The following is a 16,123-nucleotide window of genomic DNA, read 5'->3' as shown; positions in this document are numbered from 1 at the left end:
ATTCAGCAAGTTTATATCATCTATTTACAACTTTATGTAATCAGAAAACTAAAAATACCTTGCTAACATATTTGTCAGAAAAAGCAAAGTTGATGAAGCTCTACACTTCGGTCTATTTAGTTAATAAAAACAATTTACATACATTGTAATGTCAATATAAAAGGATATAAGAAACTTCCAATTTTTCCGAATTGCTGAAGGTTGTCGACGAAACGAACTTGTTTAAATACCTATAGACGATATTAAAAATAAAGACTACATTATATTGTAAAAATTTCAGTTTCGAAAACGAAATTTTTACGCTTATTTACAATAACTAATACTGTACTACAGGAAATACTGCAACCTAAGGCCACTGAATTCAACCTCGCGTCGATTTTTTTTAAATATGTAACGGATGTTGGCGTAATCAAATTATTGGAAAAAATTCTATTGCAAAAATTCCCACGTATATCGCTACACATCTAAATTTATCAAACCTGAATTATACACTGGTCTTGATTGCCACTAGCTTATAACGGAATGAATTTAAAAAAAGAAGAAAATAGCAGTGAAGTGGGAAACAAAAAATTAATACAAATAAATGGGTTCGATAAAAGAAGTTACAAAAAAAAATTATTAAAAAATAAATATTAGCATCAAATTCCAAAATGCATGAAATTTTAACAGATGAATTGGATATACAAAATAAGTTTTGCAAAATGATGCCGAAAAGCCTCACAACTGTACCTGGTGGGCAACTAAGAACATCCGTTGGCCATATCTCAGGAATATCAGGATAATACAACTTCCAGAAAAAAAAAATATAACAAAAATGGTCCCTAGAAACACGTAGGAATTAATTTCAGAATTTTATGTTTACCACTATATTTGAAAAAGCAATTTATTTTTAAATTTACCCAATTAGGTGGCATATTCGATAATCGAATTTGGATGCAGGAGATCTAACATCAGGGTCGTTGATCTGTAAATGTGTGGTACGGACAGAATCTGGACGGACAAATAATTGGTCCATTTTTTAATGAGATGATTAATGGAGAAAGATATTTAGACTTCTTAAGAAACTAATTGCCACTTCCTTTAGAAGACCTACCCTTAACCATTCGTCGTGTCATGTTCTTACAGCACAATGGTTGCCCAGCATATTATTCCATATATGGTATCTTTTAGATCAAACATACCCTGGGAGGTGGGTAGGACGTCCTATCCACATGTCAGAGACTGATTTCATATATAGAACATGATAGACAACATTTTGAACACCTAGGGCGCCAATAATTACGTAGTTTTACTTAAAACACTGTTTACACTACTACTTACCAACACTCACAATTACACTTCAGGTTGCGCATTTCGATAACCAAATTATCGTCTTCAGGGACTGAAGGTAAACTAAAGCCTATTAACTTGTACCTATTTTATACTAAATTTTCCCACCAATAAACCTTCTCCCGCTAAAATTAATTTCAGCGTGAAAACCTCCTCAGCGGAAATCTCCACATTTTTTCCTTTACCACCAAACTACAGAGTGGGATGTAAGGAATTAGCCCGTTGTTTCTATTCAAGTTTATGTTTAGCAATTTCGATGCTTCCAACAATTTATTATTGCATACATTTTTTATCCATTTCACATTATCAATAGGTATTTATTTCATGATTATGACAAGCTGCGTGATAGGCGGTACTTGATTTTTCGGTCCGGTTTTTTGGCAATTATATCAACCTTGTTTCCTTTATCTGCTTTTAAGTAAAAACAATATTACCTCCTCAAACTCCTGATAGTATTCAAATCATTTTTCTGACTGATGTTAATTTATAAATTTGTTGAATGGTGTATATAACTATTTGTTATTATTAGTACTGAACACACTGTTTATACCATCACTACACCAACCCTCACATTTACACTATCTGACACGCGTTTCAACAACAAAGTTATCGTCTTCAGAGATTGAAGGTAAACTAAAACCTATTAACTATAAACAGTGTGTTGAGATTGAATATTACCAACGGTTCCAAAAATTCAAACTTACTTATTGTTAGTAATATTAGCTTAACATTTGGATAACGCCTTCTAGCGGCAATTATAAGATTATTATAGGAACAGCACAGAATAATTTTTTAATTAACGTCTGGGTGAACTAACCTAATAGACGTTTGGAGAAAAATTTTTGCCATTCACACATTCCTTAAGATTTATTGGGACAGAAAAAGGATATTGACATTTCAATATCAATTTCAATGTTAACTTAGTTTCCTTTTAAAAGACCTACTTAAACTTTGATGCTTCTGTTTACATTGAATTCGATTATCCTATATAAAATGACGCTTGTTTGAGTAAATTTTACAACGGTTTGCTTTTTTAATTTCATATTTTCAATACTTTTCAATTCTTGAGAGAATTGCTGATAACCTCGAATCCTGGTTTGAGTGACTCTTTCCTTTTCCCGAAATTAGAAGATGTCTTAAGAAGAAATAATTGTGGACTATAAAGAATGTTCAAAAAATTGGGACCAAAACTTTCAGCATTGCTCTCACGAGTGGAAACGTCTTTTGTGGCTGTTCTAAGGAACCATTTTTAGGAGTAACATGATAAAAATGAAAACTGTAAATTAAAAATTAGGCTATTTGCTGACATGCTAAAGCTCTCAGCAATTCTATTAGTTACCAACTGTGTGCAGTGCTGTAGCAGCTTCAGAGTAGTCAGTGTGAGGAAGCTTGAACACAGTATGATTCAAACAATTAAGTGTTTTTGAAGGTACTAGAAGGAAATAATTTCGAAATGAAACAATACCAATATAAGACACAAACAGAATGAGAAATCAATAGACATTAATGTCTTTCTATTGAAATCGCTATTTGACAAAATTGACAGTAATTTTATATTGTAATTGAAAGTAATTATATGTTGGATGTATACATTATATCACATGCTTTATTGCTGTAGAAGATTTCATAGTTTTATAGAAAAAGCAATTAACAATAGACTATATAAAAATATGAAAACAAAAAATGTAGGTGTAATTGAAATAAAAAATAGGAATGTCATAATATAAAATCCTTAAAATTATTCAAACCTAAATATCTAAAAATGATTTTTCATTACTGAAGGTTGTAGTACTCAAAAGTACTATGATGAAATAATATGTACGAACTTGTTGTTTTTATATTTACGGGAAGACTATTGTAATTTTTTGGCATTGTAGGTTACTGAATTTTCTATTAAATATACCGAAATTCAAATTTTGTTTGTAATGTCTATATTGCCGCTCACCTAAGACAATGGGAAGGGGACACATAGAAATTGACGCTTTGCTTTTTAAGCAACTACTGGTATTATATGCTATAATAAAACATAAAATGCGCCTCTTTCATACATTTATATTATCGAACTCTCTCTACATACAAGGTAAACATTAAAAATTAAAAACTAAAGTGGAGACAAATTAAAAATTATTGTTTTCAAAAGAATCAAATTATTTTTTGGAAAATTTCTTTAATCCACGCAACGCAAGTTTTAAATATTAAATAAGTTAAATAAAAGCTCACTGATTTCCAAAAAATAACCAAATCTAAAGAATTTGTTACTCATGACGTATTCAAAATAAGGATGAGTGAAACAAAAGCTAGTTATGAAATTTGATGACCTGAGCGGCAAAAACATAAAAATTACATAAAATTCGCTGACTGTACACTGATATATTTTCTTTCCACTTAAGTGGCAAATGTAAATAGAAAAAAATCCACATGACAATAGAATTTTTTTACTAAGAAGCTGTAACTGTCAACACTATGTTTTCAATCCAGCAATTGGAATAAGGTTGATTTATAAAGACAAAGTAGTCACTTTAAATTGAAAATTTCTACAAAATAGTGGGGTGGTAATCTAAGTGAAATGTATGGTCGGTTTTAGTTCAGAATATTTTTTCAATATTTCCATTCAATATGATTAAATTTTTCGAATATTTCAAGACTGACAAAATAAAGTTTGATACATCAATTTTTTAACTAGCATTATTACTGAATCCTCTAAATACGTCATTGGAAGAAAAATTGACAAACATAAGTATCATAAATATAGAATTAGTTAATATATACAGAATGTTTCAAATAAGCATATTAAGATTTTATTTACAAAAATAAACAAAACACATTTTGAACCTACAGTTAACATTTAAAAATAATCAACAAAACGGAATAGTATATTATTTGAAACATATTGTACAAGATCAACTCAGTATATAGCGTCCTAACACATCTTAAATATTATAGGAGAAATTAAAAAAAAATTAAATAAAAATGCGTTGTTGGTAGAAATCGAAGAGGTTATTTTTTTTTCCAAATAAGCCTTTTTGTTAAAATAATGTACCTTGGATATATATATATTGGGCAACCAAAAGTTATTATTGGAGTGATTCTTGACTTAAAAACTTCATGGATTTCAACTAGCCATTTTAAAACTGAAACTTAGGTATATAAATGCATCATGTTACTTACATCTTGTAATAAATTAAAAACAAATTATAAAGTGTACCTCAGGTTTATAGGTATCAAAAAGTGTACATTGTGTTTATCGATATTCAAAAAGCATTAAGTGTTTCTAGAAAACAAATATGGAAAAATTTGCAACTAATATTTAAGAACTTTTAGACAAAACAAGGTTAAAGACAGGTGGCGTTATTTAATTAACTGCTATATCAAAAGACAATACAAATAAGATTCGAAGATTGAAGTTGTTAGCATTTAGAAATGTCATTATTTAGATACAACTACAACTTTTAGAGGTTGTTTCTAAACAGGAAAATATTCAAAAAGTTACCACCAGCAATAATAAAATATGTTGAATTTTGATGGCAAATTTCGTATATTTTCCTTTATTTTCATCTCTAGCAACTACAGTTAGTCCTTTTGTTAAGTTACTTTACTTGAAGTATACAAAACTGATCAGCAATTTATCTGTACTAGTGAATAGAGGTTTTGTGTTAACTTAGCTTGAAATTCAGTTGAATGCCATATTTTCACTAGCTTGAGAGTTCTTAATAATAGTTACTTTTAGAATAAAATGAAGAGTTAAGAATCATCCCAATGAATTTAAAATAGAGAATATAAATGAATAATAAATATTACACCAGTCAGTTATTAGTATTTTGCTATTAAAAGTAGCCATTTTTGAATGTGACCAAAGTAAAACATTTAGTGCTGCTTTTGTTTCTCAATGTTAACAACATATTCTAATAAAACCCTTCCTTTACTTTTTCTCATACATTCAAGTTACAACGTACCTTTTTTTAAATAGCTAACACTTGTAGATGTATATCATTACTAGGTAAAAAAGCCATTATTTGAAAAGTTGTAGCATTGAGAATAAACTAAAATAAATACACCACCTCCTATGAAAAACAGTGATTCAATATCCTATTTCCCAAAAAAAACTAAACATGAATTAGTGGAACAAAGAAAAAATTACCAAATAAAATTTGTGAAAAATTTACAATGGAATTCAAGAGTCCAAGCTATATTGGGAAATCTTGATATGAAATAAACCCACATATGAGATTCGAATACTAAAAAAATTAAAGAAATCTGCTGCTAACTGATGACAGATGAATAGGCACTTGGACATAAGTTATAATAAAGGAAACATAAACATTTTTAACTCGTCACACATAATACAAGATATTTTTCAAGTTATACCAGAAGGTAGTTTTTCAAAGCAAATTGTTTTTTTCTACATTCCACTAAATGTCACTATCAAAAATTTCTACAGTACCACATAAAACGATAAATTTTATGTTGGTGACTGGTCTATTTACAACAAGAATGATGTCCGAATGTTTAGCAATACTTGGACGCTGTTTCAGAGCGCAAATTTACCCAATATGATGCCTATGAAGCTTAGTAGCACTGCCAAACCGACATATACCATTGGAATCGTTTGTTCCTGCACTGGTGGGGCATATCTGTTTACTGGAGCAGCTCGCGACTGTCCTAATTGTTGTTTCAACTGTAAAATTTCTTCTTTTAGTCGTAAGTTGTGTTGCCTCAATTGACTTTCTTCTTCTCTAAGCTGCTGCACCTGAAAAGTTTGAATAAAAAATTTGTTTTAATCACCATTCATAGCAACTAACACACAAATCCCAGTTTATAAATAAATACATTCAATTTCAATTTGTAACTGTTGATTGGCCTGTCGCGTTTTTTGTTTAATATTTTTTCTACTTCATTAATGATCGTTTAATCCATTGAAGTCTTATACAAGGAGTTAAATTTCAATCAAAAAGTCGACACCAGTATGGTAAGCTACCCCACAATGATCACCATGAAACTCTATACATAGAATATGGATATTACGAGAAATCGTTTTATCCTATTTATGTTATGCGGGAACATTTACTGGCCATAAGTTGCCATTATCTCAAGAACATATATCGAACCATGGATAATTTGTTCGATAGACCAAGTCATGATGACTTGGTCTATCCAAACCCTAAACAGGGTTTGTACAGTTTTATTCCAAAATTGTTTCTAGTGTTTTTAATATACTGCTTAAATTTGAGACGTCCCCGAAACGGAACCATCGTCTCATCAATACAAATATTTTTTCCAGGGTAAGTAATAACTTTAAACCTTTCAATGAGCTTCTGTAACAAGGGAGATATTTTATGAAGTCTGTCAAATTCTTCATCGCCTTTTTCGGTGGCAGTCTCGTTGTTATTGTAATGAAGTATGGACAGTAACTGCTTCAAGTAGTTTCATATGTTTTTTTTTATTTTTTTCAAAAAGATGATTTGTACTCCAGTAATTTCGTAGTCGTTCTTTGAGTAGACCCATCCAAATAATAATTCTGAATAATTTTAGTCAGAAATAACTTGAAAAACGAATTCTTTATCAAAAAGGTCATAGTACTCCGGCTTGATTACAATATTATTCTCATTGAAGAGAAATCTTTCTAAATTGGAACCATCTACTGACTTCCATTGTTATGCCTGGGGTTCTGGAATCTTCTTCCGGATTACAGTTGTTACACAACTTTTCTATTATAGATGTATTATTATACTTATAAGTCAATATATGTATATATATATATATATATATATATATATATATAATTAAACATATATATATATATATATATATATATATATATATATATATATATATATATATATATATATATATATATATATATATATATATATATATATATATATATGTTTAATTGATGTTTTTTTTGTATTATTTCAAATATCAGTAGCTCCAAAATAATGTGTACTGTTTACGACATAACGGATAGTAGAGGTACCTCTACCCTACAGTTTATGTGCCGAGCATGCGTACTTTCTTATATTCGCGGTCCCATCAGACACTACTGCAATGTTGGGTCCTTTATTATTATGCAGTATACTTACATCAGATATCTTTATCATTCATTTTCACACGCATTGAAATTTAAATCTTTAAAATTCGCATACCTCCATTAGGACAGAATTTTTTGCATACAGACCCATATCAACGTGTTCCCAAAATAAAACAGTGTTGGTGTTGACACAAAATTTTTCCTATTTTCCAATCAAGTGAAAGTAACTGGCGTTGATATACCTGACAAATCACTAAATTGTCAACATAAATAATAGACAATTCAACATCTGCACATTCTATATGTTTCATAGAGTCAGGATAAAATTTTCTTACTATCTTGATGTTGCAACATGTAACGAAAAATCATTTTTTAAAATATAATTGAAAATATTCTGTCCATTATTTTTTAGCAAATCCATTTTTAATGTATTTTCTAATATACTAAATTTATTATAAGTTTTATTCTATTATCAGCTCAGTGAAGGTCAATTTAGGTTCCGATATTCTATTAAAAGATAGTAGGAATGGTGGGAATATAAACAAAAAGCATCATAAATGAACATAAACAAACAACAAGAAGATAACAGAAATACCAAATAGGTTGCAAAAAATAGTGAAACGAAATTAAGATCATATTAGAGAATTTTCATAAGCACAAGAAGAATTTGTAAGAATATATAAGGTTTTATCTAATGACACTATTCCATTTGTGCAGTTATATCTGAATAATGTTACAACTTGATTAATAAATAATAGCTACCTCTTGTGCAGCCTTCTGCAATTCCGTTTCCACATTGCTGTTTGGGGCAGTGGCTGTGGTTGGAACCACCTTAGGGCTAAACTTGGTAGACTCTTCAGTTGTTTCATTTTGATCAGAGGGTAATTCAAATACACACTTAAGCTTGGAATCCATAAGCTGATCAGGAGTTATTTCTTTCCAAAGCTGTTCCATATTAAATTCCCCTTCTGGGGCAAATGCAGTTTGTACCATGAACTTGTGTTTGTTCTTCTCCGCAGGATCAAAGAGAACTGGCTGCGGTTGGAAGCATACTGCGAACACACAAAAGCTCAGAAGAATCAGAAAAAAAATTGAAGGAAATGTGCGTCACTGTCTTAAAATTCTGAATACCAAGAAATGATGATAAAATTGATTAGAAATTAGCTATGCAACTATTTCACAGGAAACTATCATTATCCTTACATTATTTCCAATTTTTATCAATTATCTTTTTAGATAGAAGAAATTTCTTTACTAATGATAAAAACAATAAACCTTTTTGGTCACAACCTAAGAAAACTCAAATTTATAATTTTTAAAAGTTATTATGAACGTTAACAAATGAAAAACGTAACTAAATATTTATACATTAACATAGATGAATTCATATAATAGTCAAATTTTTTTTTAATTTAGGGTTTAATTTGATTAAAAACATATTTAAAAAAAAATTGCTACATATTCGAACTTTGTGAAAATATTAACATTTTGAAAATAGATTAAATTCTGAAATTTTCTTATAAAATAATAGATTTTCTGAAATAATCAGCAATAATCTACTTACTCGAAATTTCGGTATTACTGTTAGGTTCTAAAATACCGGAATTAGGGCGTACACAGTACTTCTTGGGAGCAGTTGTCTTAATTTTGAAAATAACTTTCTTATCTGAAGGATTGGTAAGCTTCATGTAAGATGCCACTTGTTCATTGAAAGGACCTGCCAAAAAACCTGGTTAGACCAATTTGAATTGAAATTGCATAACAGTGAGAATAAAACAATGCAAAGTTAAGTTAAAAAACCAGAACCAATAAAAGTTATTACATATGATGACAATTTGGAAACAATAAGCAAATATTATATTTAGTAAATTCACAAAAATGACTCTAGATTGTACAGTTACCCTCTATATACCTTCGTTTAGAATCATACCTGCACTAATATTACAGTAGAGACTAAACTACTTGAAATAATAGTTGTAGTTGGAAATTTGTATAATCCAAAATATAGTCGATGAAGGTAAGTGATATTTGTATGCACTTTATATTGCACAATACATGTTACTTGGTAATTATTAAAATAACAGAACCAAATTCAGCTTACTACTAGCAAACATCAAAGTTTCGTTGAGAAATTATTGAGAGATCACATATACTTTTTAAATTATTAAAATATTCAATCTCAATATTATATCATTCAATTTGTTTAACACATTTTATAATTATCATATAAAATTATAGGTATTTGATCACTGTTGAAGAGTCCGGATAATCGTGAATCCTTATAACTAACGTCACATAATGGGGTTACAACTCTGCTACATATTACAGTAAGAATTAGAAACAGTAGACATTTACCTATTAATTAAAATACGAGAATTTTGTGAAGAACACCCTAGTTTTCTTAGTAGGAATTCTGTTACAGCAATTACTTTGTCAAACAATTGGGAATTACTAAATAAACTAATTATTGTTCTAAAAATAATCAAATATTCTTAAGACTAAAAACTGAATATAACATATGTATATATATATATATATATATATATATATATATATATATATATATATATATATATATAAACATAAATGAACAGGCAGTCATCATCCTTTTCCAAATAAAAATAACCAAAACACTATTCACAAACAGGAAGTGAATAAAAATTCATCATTAAAATTACACATATATTTTTTCTATACAAAAATTATTTAAAACAATGTTTAATTGAATTAAATAAACAGTGAGTCAGCATAAATCTTTAATATATTTAAGTATGTTTAGTAAGGAAATAATATTATCAACAATGTAATTATCAATAGTTTTATCAAACTTTCCTTGAGTTACTTAATCTTTTATTTGTTGGATACAAATAGTTCCAATTGTTCTAAAAGGCCTTTATTTTAGAATGATTCTGAATATTGATAAATTGCAACAATTAAGGTCTTCAACAGAAAATCAAGAGAGAGTCCAATGACAGATTCTAAAAACAGAGATAGTGAATGAATGTTCTAAAAATTAGAAAGGCAATCAGCAGAGGTGGCAATATGTCTTTTTTGTTATATTTTTGGCAACTGGAGTCCAAATGTTATCTATTTTGAATAACAGTATGGAAACCCACAAAATAGAAAGAGAAATACAGGAGATGTTAAAAATGAAATCAACGGGGATTTTACATTGTTTGAGTAACACTGCTGTGAAATTTTTTGAATGAATATCCCATAGTAAAGCAAAAGCTTAGAAATTAGACATAAAATAGACTCTAATAAAGAAGTAACAGAATACAATTGCAAATAAGTCCTAGCAACTGCAAATAAATAGAGAAGGAAACAAAGCTCACAAATTATAGATAATAATGGTGGAACAACAAAAGTGATAATAAATACAAGTCTTCAAATACCTTTGAAAAATGCCTCATGCAGAGAAGTGACAATACTTAAATCAAAGTATTAAATCAGAAATAAAAAACATCAGCATTAACAAAAGAAGGGTTTGAGAAAAGAAAAAGAGGTTTTCAACTACCTCATACTAATAAAACCTATAATTATACATTTTGAAGCAAAATTTGTTTCCTCTAATATCTTCTTAATATATTATCAGAATTTTGTCAAAATATCTACTACTCAAATTCTTAAAGAGCTAAAAGTTGTAAATTATATTTTATATTACTCATTATGTTTCAAACATATTTGTTAAGATGGTGATAGAACTTGAAATTGGAAGTGAATACTATCATGATAGAAAAGACACATATGTGTGTTGAAATTAATTTTATCTACTTAACATATTCATATGGAAAACTTAAAAATATTGGAGTAAGTACATGCACACCTGCATTTTAAAAAAAAATGGTTTTGGTTCATTATTCACTTTATGATTATAATCTCAACGTAATCATTAAAGTTGTAACAAAGAATATTTAAATTTTGGATTCAGTCACTCTGTACTCACTTCTATACATTATATTGTAACTTTCGTAGTTATAATATGAATAAATATTAAAGAGGTTTACAACTGCATTACAATTTGTTTAAAAAAACTTATTTTCATTAGGATTCAATCAAAATTATATTTTTATTCAAAAACAATGTATTACTAAGAAATTAATATATTTAAAATATTTCCAAATAAACAGACCTGTTACAAGATAACCTTCAAATTAGTGATGACAAAATATAAAATTTATAAAGAGAGGTTTTCAAGTACAAAATAACACATCAAAATTCTAATTGCATAGGAAACTTGTTAGATATTGGAATTTGTACTATTGAATGATTATATTATTCATAAATATATACATAAATGTAACTCAGGGTAAGGGTACACAGGCATTGTGAATATATTTAGGTCACCTATAGTATCTTATTTACATTGTTACTGCTTTGAACCAAATCAATTTCGATGCTACTGAAAGGATTATTTATGTAAATTAATACTATCGTTATCACGAATATTAGATGACATAAGGATCTAGTTATATCCTATAGCTAGTAGTAAGTGTCGAAAAAAGCAACTATTATTATTGTCATAAATTAAAATATACCATCTATATATTATGCTAAATAAAGCAATAGCCCGAATCTTTTTCTTAAAATATAACTTGAGCTTATAACTAAAATGTTTCATTTTTATTATTGGTGGGTAGACTGTGTAATACGTCAATACGTTTCTGTCTCACCTTTAAATTTAAGTTCATGTTGGGGTTCTATTTGCAATACTTGCTCCGGTTTAGACATTATCTAACAATACTCGAAAACTAAAACTCAAAATGTAATTAACTTTATAGGAATATTATACTTTGATAAATCACTGACAGTACCCGGTTATACTGCACTTTTAACTATACACTTTACGCATGCCTCAGAAATTTGACACATTGACACTGAGTGTAAAGGTAGGTTGTTCAACACTGGGGTAGTGCAGTGTAACACACAACATTGAATTGCCCAGAGTTCTAATTATAACATTCAAAACATAAGAATATTATTGATAATGTGTTAAACTAAACTATTTAAAACTTTTTTAAAATTCAGTTCTGATTAGTGAATATTAAAAAATTGCATATAATTGCCTCATCCATAAGAATCGAACTCGGTTATTGTTAGGTTTGTAGCCGTTTCGATTTTATGAACGCACTCATAGTTCCTGAGTCTGCATTTTAAGCATCGTTTTCAATGTAGATAGAATTTAATTTGAATATTGACCATTCAAATCTTTTATTTAAGTTGAGTTTAGAATATGAATGTTATTGCCTGAAAAACAAATATATAATAGAAGTGATGAATATAAATAAAAATATATTCATATGTTCAAATAATAAATTATAATATACATTACAGGGCTGGCTTTAAAAATAAATTTGCGAAATTCTAAAACTTTTTCGTTAATTTCTTATTTCGGCCCCACACAGTAAGCTGAATGAGTAAGGGATGACATAAAAAAGTATGAAAGTAGAAAATTCAATTCAGTGAAAAGATTATATTATACTGTTTGAGAAAATTTATATCTATTGATAGTAATAGTTATTTAGAATTAAGTAATATTCAGGTGCTAATTTCATCATATCATTAAGATAGTATGCTGGTAACGATAGCATCACTAGTTATTATGAAATAGAAAGGCAATATGGATACCACACGTAACAATTTGTGGGCTTGAATATGCTTATTTTCTAATTGCTTGAGTTTATATTTAGAAAAAATGGAATAAAACTTTTTTGTAACAATATATGTATATGTATACATATATACAATCCATCCCTTATAAAATTTAGATAGCTTCCCCGTTAATTGCGTTGTCAAAAATAAAAGGTCCAATTATCTGACCATCTACAATACCACACCATACATTCACCGACCATCGCCCCTGATACTGAACTTCTACCATCGAGCGTGGATTATTCTGTGACCCATAGTGCATATTATACCGGTTAACCGTACCATCACTACTAAATGTAGCTTCCATGACCACTTGACCACAAAATACGTGACAGTAATTGAGGGTCGTCATATACCATATGTAGTAACCAGTTGCAATAATCCAACCTTTTGTCGTAATCAAGATCAACCAATTGTTGATACAGTACTATATGATATGGATGAAATTTAAAAGAAATATAATATCCTATTGAACATCTTTCCGGAATGATGAATAAATTATTATGTTAACATATAATCATGCCCACAAATAATATTATGTGGATATATTTTGTTTAAGAAACATTTCTTTTACATCATTATTTACTTGTGTCCTGTCAAAATACGTTGAACGGTGGTTCTGCTTATTACCAAGTCTCTACTTATGGCTCTAATACTTAAATGCGGGTTAAATTGCACATATGCCAAAACATTTATTGTGTTTTCCTCTGAACGACCTCTGCCGCGTCTTCTAAATACAGGAAGATTTACATTTCCAGTCGTTCTTAAACCGTGTATGAGTCAACGAAAAACTCTGCTACCGGGATGACGTCTTTGGAGATATTGTATGGCATATGCCATATACCATAGCCGCAACAGTTGCATTTCTCATACATTCAAAGTAAATGCCTATCATATCAAATGCTTCTTCGTTTGTAAAAATCATCTTAGATATAACTAAGTAACTTCCATAACGCAGTTTCCCGGTGACAGCGTAAGTAATATTGATTATTAATAATTGGAACTATTATTAATAGAACAAGGAAAGACAATTTTGAGGAGTCAAAAGATGTTAAAATCCGTTCAGTTAACCCGGAATAATTTATGTTTAATGGAAAATGCTTAAAATTTACACATTTCTTAGGATATCTCGTAATATGAAAAATATATCGACATGCGGTTTTCACTATTCGGTTGTTAATTTGGTGTATTTTTATATTCCTCAATTAAAACTGCATGCTTCCATTTAACATTTTTCAAGGATAGTTAGATTTGAAAAAATAAATAAATAGCGCCCTCTAACGTATACTCTACTCATTAGGTTGCTTCGAAACTATAACTCTTACATTGGTAGAAAGGAGCTATCTTCAAAAAGACTTAGTTTGCATGGATAGGTTAAGTAGAACTGGACTTACAGGCGTTTTTTCATAATAAAGTTCCCGCTCCCCCCACCTCTTATTTGAAGAGATAGACTAAAACTTGTGAATTAAATAAACGCTGATCTTCTTGAAGAATACGATAATCATAGTTTAAATGCATCTTAATTAGGCAAAATTTGTAAATTATTCATTTTATAATTTTTGGCATTTAATTACGCCCTCTGGCGGTGGACCTACAACTCTGTAAATAACTTCCAGGTTTTTCTCGAGGTCACTTTTGTTATAAAATTTTTTCCCGAAGCTGTACTATAAACGGTTCCCGAGATATGGTCGAGAGCCGTTCTTATTGGGACACCCGCTACAAGGACTTTCCCAACAATTATTACCGAATTATTTCAAGAAATATGATATTAGTATAAGTCATAGAGGACATAATAAATTATCCAAATATTTCACTAAATTAAAATCTAAAACACCAAAAAAACAAAAGAAATAATATTAAATATCAAGTGTCTTGTACTAATTATGTCGCTGTCTACATAGGGCAAACATCTCAGTATTTAGAAAATAGACTAAGAGGTCATCAATACGATAAAAAAAATATAAAACATAAATTCAATTATAAAGATTCAAAAATTCTTGAAACGGAATCTGATACAGGTAAAAGGGAATTTTTGGAAATAGTTCACATTCAAAAGAACGAAAAAGCTATAAATGATAAAAAAGAACTAAATAATTTAAGTAAAATTTATAGCTCTATTTTGTAAATTCTAATAAGTTTAATTGATTACCGTTATATATTTGAGATGTGGGAACCGAAGAAAAATATTTTCTTATTAGAACAGAGTTCCTAGTTGATTTTATCCTTATTTTTATATTCATGATGAAGGTGATCTATAGATCAATATAAATAAGCAAATTGTCCTTGTCCGATTGTCCAATATCAATTTTGATAGAGACTTAGAGAAAAGTCAAATCTTTCTTTTAAAAACTATAAAAAAAACTAATTTTAAAACAGAAGAGACCTAAAATCAAGAATATATATATATATATATATATATATATATATATATATATATATATATATATATGACTGTACACTTCTCAATTAGGGTAACAGCAAACGAAGTTTAATATACCGAAATATGCCTGTGTGCTTAATATTAAGTTTTTTATCATTTTAAATTTTGCTGTTCACAAAAAAATCCTTGTAAACACCAAAGCTGATCTATTTCTGTAGGCTTGGCAACTTCGCTGAAGTAAATCGATATTATAACGCTACTACTCCTTCTGCGGTGTCTACAATGTAAATAGGGCGACAAACATTTATTGAGGAAAGAAGACAATGTTGGATTTTATTATATCTTACGATAATAGCTAATTTTCTTCAAGATTACCCATAAATTCTAATTAATGCTTATGTGTAGGTAAAAGCAAGGGATATAGTGGAACATTTATCGAAGAAAAAAAACTGAGGCAGTAAATTACTGATATTTTTGTAAAATGCAGTTATATAAAAATTGACGTTTATGTTCCTATATTAACCTTTATAGCTACTACTACAGTCTCAAGACGGATAACTTTTGTAAGTGATATTAGCCTCGTGCACTTTAGTGGTTGTGTTGTAGTTAATTCAAAAAATTACTCGAAAGTCTCCAAGTCCTTCTTGAAAATCCGAACAATTTCTCAAAAAGTTTATCGTTCGGGATTTGAAATATAACGCAAGCTATACAATTTGTAGAACGTGTAATTATTG

The 16,123-nt window shown here is 28.9% G+C and overlaps 1 protein-coding gene across 1 annotated transcript; it reads right to left on the bottom strand.

Annotated features, from left to right (window-relative positions):
- Nucleotides 1-3,361: 3,361 nt before the first annotated feature.
- LOC130453366 (vesicle-associated membrane protein-associated protein B/C-like) lies at nucleotides 3,362-12,263 on the bottom strand. The gene is made up of 4 exons (XM_056793069.1): nucleotides 12,031-12,263; nucleotides 8,922-9,074; nucleotides 8,120-8,409; nucleotides 3,362-6,076 (listed from the first exon to the last, which is right to left on the bottom strand). Exons 1-4 carry the CDS (start codon nucleotides 12,086-12,088, stop codon nucleotides 5,858-5,860), a joined length of 720 nt encoding a protein of 239 aa, XP_056649047.1. The 5' UTR covers nucleotides 12,089-12,263; the 3' UTR covers nucleotides 3,362-5,857.
- Nucleotides 12,264-16,123: the final 3,860 nt, after the last annotated feature.

This window comes from Diorhabda sublineata, chromosome 2 (genome assembly GCF_026230105.1).
Source record: "Diorhabda sublineata isolate icDioSubl1.1 chromosome 2, icDioSubl1.1, whole genome shotgun sequence".
Taxonomy (NCBI): domain Eukaryota; kingdom Metazoa; phylum Arthropoda; class Insecta; order Coleoptera; family Chrysomelidae; genus Diorhabda; species Diorhabda sublineata.
This window is presented reverse-complemented; position numbering and strand designations above follow the sequence as displayed.

Coding starts and splice junctions, on each gene's coding strand:
- LOC130453366 (XM_056793069.1), bottom strand. CDS start 12,088: ATGTCTAAACCGGAGCAAGTATTGCAAATAGAACCCCAACATGAACTT. Junction 9,075..12,030: donor ACATGAACTTAAATTTAAAG/GTGAGACAGAAA, acceptor GTTTTTTGGCAG/GTCCTTTCAATGAACAAGTG. Junction 6,077..8,119: donor TGCAGAAGGCTGCACAAGAG/GTAGCTATTATT, acceptor CAAACTTTTCAG/GTGCAGCAGCTTAGAGAAGA.